The sequence below is a fragment of the Candoia aspera genome, chromosome 2 (assembly GCF_035149785.1).
Source record: "Candoia aspera isolate rCanAsp1 chromosome 2, rCanAsp1.hap2, whole genome shotgun sequence".
NCBI classification, from domain to species: domain Eukaryota; kingdom Metazoa; phylum Chordata; class Lepidosauria; order Squamata; family Boidae; genus Candoia; species Candoia aspera.
Window position 1 is genome coordinate 84,079,114 of NC_086154.1, and position 12,379 is coordinate 84,091,492.

Here is a 12,379-nt window from a genome sequence, read left to right on the forward strand (position 1 = left end):
GCCAGTCACTCCCTCTCAGCCCAACCCACCTCACTGGGCTGCTGTTGTGGGGAAAAGAGGAGGAGGAAGGAGTATTAGGTATGCTCGCTGCCTTGAGTTATTTATAAAAATAATAAAGGCAGGATAGAAAATAAATAAATAAATAAATATCTCAGTTTATACCCAGTTCTGAAACTCAATGAAAGGGTCCAGATAATCTGCTTCTTCCAAGACTTTCTGAAGCTATAGCCTGGCCACCTTCTCCACAATCTTCCCCCAAAGGGAAGGTTGGAGACTGGACGAAAATAGATGATGGACTAATTTGTTTTTACAATTCTCTGCTAACACTTCTATTTGCTTAAACATCCTTGTAGATCTTTTCATGAAATCTAACTTTTTCCCTGAAGAACTGTTTCACCCGAACTTTAAATAGTGCTGTTTCAAAGTCTTTCTCTAAGGAGTACAGAAAACCACAGAGAGCCCCTCCATGTTGTTAAGCCATGTTTCTATATGTGGCCATGCTCTAAATATCACACCTTGCTCAAAATCATTTAGGACAGCTCTTCCTTCAGGCTGTCACAATTTGTAGTCCACCAAGCAGAACACAGCTGAGTAATCACGCCCAGCCGGCTGAGCCATCCACAAAGATATCAAGAGGGCTCCTGAATCTTGCTGGCTACCTGAACTACAAACCAAAGGAAAAAGGAAAGAATTGTCTATCAAAGATATGATAGCCTATCATACAATGTTGACACACTGATTTTGGCTTGCTGGATCACAAGCTGTGAAAGAAAGAAATTTCTGTTCCAGGGATTTCTTTTGGATACTGCATCTATACACTCACTTTGTTCTGCCAGATAGACTGAGTTGCAGCAAAAAAAAAAACGGCAGGTTACTGCAAGATAACAAAGCAAGGGGTCTGGGAAACATGCAGTCCTATCCAGCCCTTATGAATTCTCCAAGATTGTGCTGCCAAAATATGGGGGGAAGCCAACAGAGGAATTTAAGTAGGATGATCACCTGATAATGCTTTTGTAGAACAGACAATGTAGTGTGCTGCCACGGGGGGTAGTTCTTGGCCACATAAATGGTACAGTGGGATGGCTTCTGTGGCACTTCTTTATTGCCCTTCTAGAAAACAGCAAGGGAAGTCCTGCTTAGCAAAATGCCGGAAACTTTCAAACAATAAGTGCAGGAAAAAGGAGGACATGGATGCTTACTTTTCCTTTAGCTGGTGCCATGTAGTTTTTAAGACGCAGGCGGAGTTCATGGGCTACCTCTGTCAGATACTGGGAAGATCGGACCAGAACTTCATCCACTAGCCCAGGCACAGGCCAGGAAGCCTTCATGATGGATTCAGCCTTTACAGTTAACACACATGGATTGGGGATAAAGAATTTGATGCAATATCCCACCATTCTGCAACATACAATCCCTCCCTCATTCGCCAGTGAATGAAAAGCAGTACCTTGCCCAACAAGCTCCAGATATAATCACACACGTGAGGACAGATTGGAGCTAGCAGGAGTGTCTGTGATTCAATAAACTGGAACACCAACTCTCGATGCATTCCTTCTACTGCAAGTTCCCGGTACTTGTCTTTTGCTGCCTGAAGGAGAGCCAGCAAAGCACTGTTAGAACATTCCAACTGTCATGGGAAAACATGGCATAAAAAACCATTTCCTTGCTTATAAGCTTCTTATACTCCCATAATAGATTATTAAAGGGGATATATCTCATTTTGTATACATAAAAAACTAGCTGGAATCAGAACTAAACGAAATTCTGCCAGTTGAACATTATGTAGCTTTATATTATGAGGGCTTCTGAAAGAGACATGCAACGGCAGAGACATATAAGTCAAGGGCAACTGTAGTGGTATACTACGCACTATCATTCTGAATTGCCCAACATCAAAAGCTACTATTAAGAAGTATGAAAAAGAGAGGAAATAACTATGATCTATTATTATGCCTATACTGTTCAGAGTGCTGAACCGTATCCTTGGAAGTCGACTGGGCAAAGGAATCAGGGCAGGTTATTACCAAGCAAAGCCATACACTGCTGTGTGTATGGAGAACTGGAGAATTGCTGACACCTCATGGACAACTATGAAAAACATTCTCCTTCTTATGAGCAATTGGCAACATGAATACATCTTTTTTATCCGTTTTTGACCTTTAAAAAAAAAAAAAACACCCTTTCTTTAATTATTTGGCCTCTGTTTGTTTTTTTTCTATCCACCAGGAAGTACAATTCTGATGGCCAAACTGGTAACTAACACCTGAGGAAATACAATGCCCAACCCAAATCATCAACTGTGGGAATTTTAATGTATTTATACAGTTCCATTTAGCACAATGCTAAACCTATGCTCCTTAACACAGTGGATAGATCATTATCGAAAGGACTGTAATTCAGCAGTCAGTTATGTTTGAAGTCCAAAGATAATCCTTCCATTTCCCATTCAGTCAGAGTTGGGCAATCTTTTTCAGCTAACAAGTCTAGTAATCTCCTAAAATAAATACACTTTATTTTAGACCCAAATTTGACAGCACACTTTTGGGATGCAACAGGGTCATGAAAACGGAGTTGGATGGCTACATGAAGCCCATGGACAACCATCTGGAGAGAAGCTGAGAAGGTAAAGATTACCCTGCTAGAGCTCTTTGTAGGATGTGGCCTGCTTAAGTTCTGCTGAGCTGAAGCTACTCCCTGGAAATTCCATTATTTGATTGCTGGATGCAAAAGGAACACTGTCCTGGGGACTGGGGGTTGCTGTTGGCATGATGATTCCAAAAAGGGCTACTACTTTGCGATGGCCAACTGTTTTATCTTCATGTATGAGCACCAGGAAAGAGGCAGGTTCAAATGGGGGAGGAGTTGCTCCAGTTTTCTGGTTTTATTAATTGTTACTTAATGTTATAAAATAGGTCAGAGAGTTGGGGGAGAGTGGGAAATGGAACATGGCCCTAGAATAAATACTAATGTAATAACTGGCAGGAGGAAATATGGTAGTGGGATGCAACCTAGCCATGCAGGAAAAGGCAGGCTGGCTGGCTGTTGATTGGCCTTCTTTCTTTTCAGGTTGCAGTCTACACAGCAAAGTCAAGGTGACAGGGGAGGTGAGCTTTCCAACATAAATTTCATGTTTTTATTGCCACATGGGTTACTGGTAGAATGTCTTGTAGCAGCACAGCTGAACTCATAGGATAGAGGTGCAGAGGTCTCAGATCTCCCCCAGAAGTCCTCTGGTTCTTCACACCCTGAGCCCAGCTTCTGCTCCTTATGGTAGTGTCTAGGTAGCTCTCACTGCCACACGTACCTTTTATGAGTTACGTCAACTGGCATCCTCCACCTAATCCAAGATACCAAAGAGACAGGGCCCCCACAACCTGTGTTGCTTTTCTGGCCAATTGAAAGGTATTCTATGGCACCACCTCCTGGCCCTGTAGCACTGAGGCAGCTTTCTTCCCCCTCCCCTTTGTGAGAGACCAATCTCACAATATTTTAAAGGAAATTTAAATTTTATTCTTTAAAAAGGAAAAGAGAGAATGTGACAGTCCTTTTGTAGCTTTTAGTAATTAAAGGCAAAAACATTCAAGTGCATGAACATTGTCACTAGCAGTGTTCTTTGTTTCTTTTATATGCTGTCTCATACTGGTTTGTTTTAGCATACTATTAATACATGGTTTAAATTTGTTGCAATTTGCTTTGACAACTTTTGAGCTGGAAAGCAAAACAGAACGTTTAATAGTCTGTATTCTGGAGAACAGGTAGCCTACCTGAAATTCAAAGAATCCAGTTTTAAGAGCTTCCTTAAACATCATCTTCTCATAGTTTTGATCTGTCTTCATTATGCCTGCATTCATTTCACTAGGGGAGAAGAAAGCTAGAATTAGAACAGAGTGAGAATTAAATCCAAGCTTCTGTGATGCAATAGGATCATGTAAGACTGCCATAAAAAATTAAATTTATTTTTCTAGAAAATATGGTTTTCTTTAAGCTAGAAAGTTGACATTTCCTCAAGGATACCTGGCAAAGACCCTGTCGTTGAAGGTTGTGGCAGGACCACTTCTTAAACTGTCCCAGTTAGCAAGCATTTCTTTCACCCACTCCACCCATGTATATAGCCGGAGAATGCCAGCATCTGCCATGGATTCCACAAAGTTTGCATCTTCAACAGTATCACCTGCATCAGCCAGTGCCAGCCGCATGCCTGAAAGGGAAACAGTTCAATTTCTAGAGCACTAGCAAAAGACATGCAGTCAGCAGCTGGAAGACATCACTCTTGCTGTGAAATAAAGTTGTGCAAAGCACTCAAAAGGGGCACTTCTCAAATCAAGTTATACAAGTAAAGCATCCCTCCTTATGCCACCAAAGTAGCTTCATTTACCTGAAGGTTTAGTGTTGTTCCCTGGCTTTCTCCATGTTTGCATGAACACACAAGTAACCATTTCATCAGGATTACCAATGAAACAAAGTGATTGTACATCCACTAGCACACGCTGAAAACTGGGGAAAGTAGCCACCTCAAGTCTTCTAGAGGATGTGGCTCTTTCAGCAATTTGCAGAATGGAACTTTCTTTACACCAGCACACTTTGCAACATAGTATAGGTATTTTCATTGGGAAGGAACCCCAGAGCACAAAGGAATTGCAAAAAATGTGAAGTCCTATTTGTTAAATTTCCAATAGGGTATGCATTTTGGCTTTTCCATATACAGCTTCCAAAAGCTAATCAACTTTTAAAAGCAGGGAAGGCTATTGATTGGATAGATAGACTGATATAAAACGGGTAATATAAACTATATTATGAGGCAGACATTATATTACTGATAATAACATTATTTAGCCAAGAATTTATCAGAGTTTTCAAAATTCAAACGTAATGTGTCTTCTTACCATCAGCTGAAAATTTATCCACAGCTTGGCTCAAAGTAAGGAAATTGCCTGTAGATTTAGACATCTATTGTTAAGAAAAATCAGAGGAAGAGAAAGATACAAATAATCATAGTTAAAAGATGGTCTGTCTGTGAGAATCATAACTCAAACTTAAATTTAATGGGGGGTGGAGTTAAATATTATTTATTTTTATCTGTTACTCATGAAAAAGGGCACTGATAAATCTACTGCCAAGGCAACACACACAAATACAGGAAATACATATACACAAACTTGCAAGCATCACCTAGCTGGCCTCAACCAATCTTGAAAACCCCTGATTGATACTTGGATGGGGTCTCTCAGGAAATCCCACTGCTGTAAATCAAATCAAATCAAATCAAATCAAATCAAATCAGCTGTAGACTAAACTGTGAAATCAAAAAGAAAAAAAACAAAAGATTGTGGAAGAAGACAGTGACAACCTATTTCTGTAGTGTTGTCCAGAAAACAACATGGATGTGTCTATGTAGTCACTAGGAGTCAAGCTCAACATTAGGGGGTTTTCTCCAACCCAGCTCTTTGCACCATGTGCATGTGTATTAACATCAGTTCTACAGTTCAAATCTAATACTTTCAGTAGAAACCTCAATCTTCTTTGTGTAAGATTCTGAAAAAAATTCTCTTATGAAGTTTTATTTGTCAAAAGTCTGCAGTTATATCTGTTTTAAAAGCATATTTAGAGAAACAGAGGTTTCATTAAGTTTCAAGAACTAAAGGACCACCAATATATATATAGTATCTCTTGGACATACACTACAAAATGTCTGTTTGGATTGATCAATAAGAAAGCAAATGAGTATATGTTGTTTATATGCTAAAAACTAATGCGGACAAGAAAGTCTAACAATTAAATGTTTCCTAAAATTTCTGTTTGTGTCTCCACATTTGGAAAAAGAACTTTAGATCACATGATTCCAGCTTTCCTGGGCAATAGCACAAATTAATATATTACTTGCTGCCCCTTAAAATAAACTGAGAAAGGATTTAGTTCATCACCCTAATAATCAGAAATGTTCAATATAGATTTAAAAAGATGTCATACCTTCTCTGAATTAAGGAGAAGATGTCCATTTGCTCTGACAGCTACAGGCCATTTTTCTCTGCATTGGAAGACAAGAGATCTTAAAAGTTATATTCAAAACAATCATCTAATTTTTAGATGAGCATACTTTTAAAAAGACTCCCAACTACACTATTCTTTATTTTTGCTCCTTATTGGGCCAATAATGTAATAATCCTCTGCATTCCTCTGTATAGTATTATTTTCCATCAAATAGTTGGAGGCAAATTTGCTCCAGGTCTAAATATTCTGACAATTTCTGTGGTGAGAAAGTTTGTGAACTGTTGTGCACAGCAGCCAGAAACCATGATACTCCCACCACTGTGCTTCATATTGGGATGAGGTTCCTTCGTTGGAAGAGTGTTTCATTTTCCCCAAACATAACTTTTCTCATCAATGCCAAAAAGTTCCACTTTCATCTTATCTGTCCACAGAACATTGTTTCAATAGCCTGCTGGATCAAACTTGTGTTGTGAAGAGCAGACTCCAATGGTAGCAACCAACGTGTGTGTCTTTAAAGGAGGAGAGCCCCTGGTTGTCCTAATACAATTTGCTGGGCTTCACATACTTTTTCCAGTGGATATAGTGAACACTGACTCAATAATTCCAAAAATTATGACATGGTAAATATACTGTTTGGGGTGGTGTTTGTTTAACCAGAATCTCTTTATCACTTAATATGACTTGGATAAATCTTAGATCACATTGTAGGTCACAGTACTGCAGGATTATGGATAGTTCTAATAGTTCCCAAAGATTCTTTCATTGCCTTAATTGTCAAAATAGCTATTTGGAGCCTGGAGCAAATTAGCCTCTAACTAGTTGAAGCAATAAAATGACTCAGAGGAATGCACAGAATTATTACCTAACTGGCACAGCCAACAAGGAAGAAAAATTCCTATAGGGTAAAGAAAATTAAAGCAACTTTCCATCCCTTCCAATGCACTATGCAGCAAGCATGGGATCCTGATTTCACCCCATTTGCTTCAGTAGTGCAAAGTACACCAGATGTCCCTCAGGCAGAGAGGGAACAAATCATTATCCTTGTGGGAGTCCTTTTCCCACCTACTGGTATTGCGGCACTTTGATCTGCAAAATAATTTAGCGTAACAGAGAGAAAAAAAGAAGGTAACTAACAAGCATTCTAGGCATCACAAGATAAACAGTCTTTCAAAGCTCATTAGCTGGGTTGCACATGAGCCAAGAAATTCCTCATGGAGATTGGGTCAATCTCAGTGAATCCCCACGTTTTATTCACACTTAAGCCAGCAACTATGGTAGGACCTTTTCAACATATTTTTAACGTTGAATACAATGAAAAGTAAACTAAGGGTACAAGGTACCATTGTTAGACGTTGGACCTGTATGAACTCATTCAAATTAGGGAAGCAACAAAAGACATGAGCTTCCAAAGTCTACCTCTAGTGTCAGTTAATCCACATTGGGAGACTAGAAGAGAGAGTCAACAGGAAGTGATTCAGATGTGTATCACATATGTAACAAACTGACTCCATACTTTAATTCCATACTGAAGTCTTGTAGGCCTACAAGAGCAATTCATTTTAATATGGTCTTGCTCATTCGGACTTCTTTTGCTTTCCTTTTCAAAGCTTGCACAGGAAAAATTGTGATTACTTGGATCAATACAGCCGGAGATGCACATTTTGACAGACTAACCTCTGATCTGGCCACATGGCTACATGGTTGTAAAGGAAGTAAGACAAGTGATTTGGAACAAGGTCCTTGCCAGAAACACGTAGATCCACTGGATACCAATATTCAAACTCTTGCTTCAGTTTATCCAAAACCTCCTTAGGGATTTTTGTTGCCGGGAATGGAGCTGTCTTAAAGAAGATGTAGTCCCACACCTCTTTAGACATTTGGCTTGCTCTGTGATTAACGGAAAAAGTCATAAAAAGAAAGAAAGAGTACAGGTTACTCTGCTAGCTGAGCACACATTTAGTATGATTACTGCATACGTACATTATCACCTAAAACTTCATTTTGTTGATTCTTTAAACTCAGCTGTTTTTGATTAAAAAATGACCTAATTTTAGCTGAAAAAGAATTTAAACATTTTAAATAAGCAAAAAATCATTACTAAATGCTCCCATTGAATCAAATATTGTTATATTAATTTATCACTGTTATTTAAAGTATCAAGACAAAGCAATCCTAAAGCTTACCCAAAGTCAGAAATACCAGAACTATAATTCTAACGACTACCCTTCCATAGATCAAAATTAGATATAGCTGATTAAAACAGTGGTAAATCTCTCACAGCATGCTTTGTTAATGATTGACACAAATCTATTTGTAAATTACTCATTCATCCCTGAAAATCCTGATCTGAAACAAGTGTGTTACTCCACCAGTCCTAAAGCCAGTATCTACCATCAGAGTTAAGGTCACACTTATAGATTTCTCCTTGTGCATTAACTGCAGGTATCAATAGTGGCTCGAAACAGCCTTACTTCTATTTTCTCTTTAGAAAAGAGAAACCCTTTAGAAATTAAATCAATACATTTGAATTAAGACATCAGATGCAACAAACAGCTCACATAAAGATCTCCTAGGTAGTAAAAAAAACACATGACTCTAGAGAGTATAGAACATTGTTCCTGTCATGCTAAATTCTATACCTTTCAGCCTACACTTTTAAACATGAATGCAAGAGACTAACCATTAAGAGTTCAGAGGACATGAAAGGAAAATTAATTCTAATCTGAACCAATCCACTTGGTGTCAATTTTCTTCCAGCTTTACAAAGCTAAGGGGTTTCTAGACATTGTTGTACATTCCATTTCTGAAGCTCCTCTCTGGTTTCATTTGGGAAGGCATACTTGACTCCTAAACTTCAAGGCAGCACATCACTAAGAGGCAGATAGTATAAATGTACTACATAAAAGCACCCAGATTGATTCATTAGAAAGAGACCTTTTAAAATAAGTAGAACAAGTGACATTTATCAGTCTACCAGCTTAACCCACTCTGGTGATCCTGGTAATAATAGGTGGGGTGATGAGAATTATAGCATAGCACATTTGGAGAGCATCTGTATAGACTGAATACAAAGTATCTTTCAAAAAGAAAGATCTCACCCTCCACTTCTCAATTACAGGTGACCCATTTTAACTGAAGAAAAGGTAAAGTCTCCCTTATTCTGGGAATTTTTTCAAGTTTACAGGCTAATCTACAGCCCTTGGATTCTTGGTGGTCTCCTTTCCAAGTACTAAGCAGATCCTACCCTACTTAGCTTTTCTGAGATAATCCAAATTCATTTAAGTGCTCCCAGGGATTATAATTTTATTGAAAGTCAAAGTTGGGTGTCTATTAATGCAAACTGTGATTTGAAGATATTACATAAATAATCAGGATCATTAGTTCTAACTAATATTTTTTTAATTTATTTATTTTCTATCCCGCCTTTATTATTTTTACAAATAACTCAAGGCAGTGAACATACCTAATATTCCTTCCTCCTCCTATTTCCCCCACAACAGCAACCCTGTGAGGTGGGTTGGGCTGAGAGAGAGTGACTGGCCCAAGGTCACCCAGCCGGCTTTCATGCCTAAAGCGGGACTAGAACTCTCAGTCTCCTGGTTTCTAGCCCAGCATCTTAACCACCAGACCAAACTGGCTCTAGTTTATGGTAGGTAATCAGTAAAAATAGCCATTAAATATATTAAAAATATATTTAATATTTGTTGGTCTCCATGGGCTATGGCAGTGATACATTGATGACACAGGAGGGGCATACCCCCTTTGCTTTTTTGAGTTGTGCACAGGGAGATTAAGTAAAACAGTCTCAGAAATTTAGCATATATATTTCTGGAAAAATAACCACAAACCCTGAATTTCAGCAGTTTGCTGTTGAATGCAACGTGACTTATATTTAATTTTATTACTTAAAGGACAAGGCAAGACTTGCGACACTTACCACACCTTATCACCCTTCCCTTCTCACCTAATGCCCAGTGGAGATTCTCCTTGTCCAGTCAAATTATCTGGCTGCAGGAAATGAGCAACCGTATAGTAGGCCATGTAGATAGTAGAATCAGAGAGAGATTCTATTAACCACTGCTCATCCCAAGGCATACGAGTTCCTGGAAGATGACAAAATATGTTCATTGTCAATTAACATTTTATCGTCCTGGATTTATGGAAGAGATGAGGCGAGGGAATTAATTATCAAAGCTATACCTATTCAATTTCTTACCTTCCCACACAAGACAATATGGCACTTTGCATTATACTAATGTCATATTGTCTATACTTGTAGCCATTAGCAAAACAATGTACAAATCAACCCTCTAAGAGCTAAGGTAAACATACTGCTTTGATGGGAAATCTGACTGAAACATGTTTAGGCACTACAGGAATTTGTATTGATGAACAAACTCAGACAGTTCTAAATCAATATACTATTGAAGGCAGAAGTCCCTGAAAAGTGCTTCTATGTTGAAAATTGACCTCTTCATACACCATATGAAACTTTCCACATAGGTTTTCCAGCTGTATGACAATTGGTCAATCGTAAGTAGAAATAAATAAATAAAACAAAATAATAAAAGTCTCACGTAACAAAATATTACTGGCTGATCAATAGAGAAGCTTTCCTACCTAGGCCGTAAGTTCTTGAGCAGGCGTGCTCCTGCAGCCAGTTCAGGGTAGCTTCAAAATTTCTTCTTGTCTCTTCACAAAATCTGAGAAAAGCAAAGCATTAATCGTGCGTGTGTCTCATAGCTGTATGTTAACCCTCTTCTCTGACTCAATCCCCACACCTACGTCTCAAGGTTTTTCAGACATTCATGGGTCTGCTGCTTCCAGGTTTTCTCACCGTAGTCCAAGTACCTGAAAACAAAAAGAGCAAGATGTTGTAGAAAATAAGGAAGGTGATCTTGACAGAGATAGGCCAGATCCATTACCAAAGCATGAGGGGAAAAACATGGCTTAAGTCTAAAACAAGCAGAAGGAACGTGAAAGAGCTGAAAAAAGTGGAAAGGTGTAATCAGTTCAACTGTGACTTTTACTTTCAGCTTACCACTGGTCACAAAGAGCCACCACACACTCATCTGCAGATCTAGATATAACTTGCTTCTCTGGTTCCATATAAATCATTGCTTCACCCTGAATAAAGGAAACACAGGGGTTTTAATGCTGAGACAACAAAATGGAAGATATAAAATCAGAATGTGATGATTTCAGCACTTTCAATGTTGAGTATCAGCATTGGAGATGGGAAGTGATTCCAAGAATCTCTAAAAAGTATCGCAGATTCCAAGTGTCTCTAAAAGGTATCGCAAGACTGCATGATAATCTCTGATTTGAAGGAACCCAGTATTTGGACAATAGATATTACACAATGCATTGTGACTTATTTTTAATTTCCCTACATAAAACTTCAGCCACGAAGGTTCTTCCTGAATTCTATTTTGGTAGCAATTCTCTCCGGCTGTGCATCTTACGGTCCCTGGGAGAGCAAACGAGAATCACAAAAGATTTTCCTCTCTGAGGGCACTGAAGGAGATCTGTCCTCAAAAGAGAGATCTGATTTCACACCCCTCTTCCACAAAGGTGTCCAATGGAAGCTGCTCTAATGCCTAAATTGCAAAATATCAAAGCACAGAAAGTGTTACAGGAAGAGACTACTTGCATGCTTAATTCAGCTCTCCCCTGTATGCCAGTGGAAAGGCAAGCTGTGCCCTGTGTTTTGTTGAGAATGGATCAACACACCACATACGGAAGCCATGAATCTCTACTGTAGCTGCCCTCTTGTGAGTAAAATGTGGAAATACGCTTTTGTGCAGAAAAACAATACAAAGACCTCAGCTGCACAGGTTTAAGGAAACAGCAGTGGACTTTCCTTCTTAAAATGAGAGCTTATCAATCCTAGCAGTTTCAGAGAATCTCTCCTTCTCTACTATATTTTAATATATTTTCAAAAGTTCCAAAAGCTGCCTTTAGCAAGCAGAGAAAGGATTTATATTCAGAAAAGAAAACAGCAAACTCTGCTGGATAAAAATATAATAATAAAAAAGAATTATTTCTATTTGATTGGATAGGTTAAGTGTAATTTGTTTTTCCAACGAAAGAAATATGTTTGATTCCAGGCTATTTCTGATGTGATTCTATTCCAATAAATCGAGCATTGTTTGTAGAAACCAGCCAGCAAAACTGTACTGTATAAGAGAAGTCACTGGAATATCAAATAGATCTGTGTTTAAAAAAAAAGTTAAAACATCCTCAAGTAGAGCTTGATTCCTGCTAACTATACAGACACGTTGGTGCAGCTTTCATGGCAACAGTTTGGAAATGATATGCCACTGCCTCTTTCCAGGATACTTTTCAATTTCCCAGTCAGCCCTGAGATTTCCTTGAGGTCTAAACAGCA

At 38.6% G+C, this 12,379-nt stretch overlaps 1 protein-coding gene across 2 annotated transcripts in view; it reads right to left on the reverse strand.

The window, feature by feature from the left end:
- LARS1 (leucyl-tRNA synthetase 1) overlaps window positions 1-12,379 on the reverse strand; it is a 52,473-nt gene that overhangs the window by 15,200 nt on the left and 24,894 nt on the right. For both annotated transcript variants that reach the window (XR_010067151.1, XM_063292364.1), the window contains exons 16-27: window positions 11,030-11,115; window positions 10,774-10,839; window positions 10,609-10,691; window positions 9,953-10,091; window positions 7,663-7,875; window positions 5,968-6,025; window positions 4,884-4,947; window positions 4,015-4,198; window positions 3,765-3,855; window positions 1,448-1,588; window positions 1,200-1,340; window positions 1,000-1,110 (exon numbers count right to left, since the gene is read on the reverse strand). Coding sequence is in view for 1 of the 2 variants with exons in the window: in XM_063292364.1 (XP_063148434.1) it covers window positions 1,000-1,110; window positions 1,200-1,340; window positions 1,448-1,588; window positions 3,765-3,855; window positions 4,015-4,198; window positions 4,884-4,947; window positions 5,968-6,025; window positions 7,663-7,875; window positions 9,953-10,091; window positions 10,609-10,691; window positions 10,774-10,839; window positions 11,030-11,115 (1,377 nt within the window). In the remaining variant the exon portion in view is untranslated. The remainder of the gene's footprint in view (window positions 1-999; window positions 1,111-1,199; window positions 1,341-1,447; window positions 1,589-3,764; window positions 3,856-4,014; window positions 4,199-4,883; window positions 4,948-5,967; window positions 6,026-7,662; window positions 7,876-9,952; window positions 10,092-10,608; window positions 10,692-10,773; window positions 10,840-11,029; window positions 11,116-12,379) is intronic.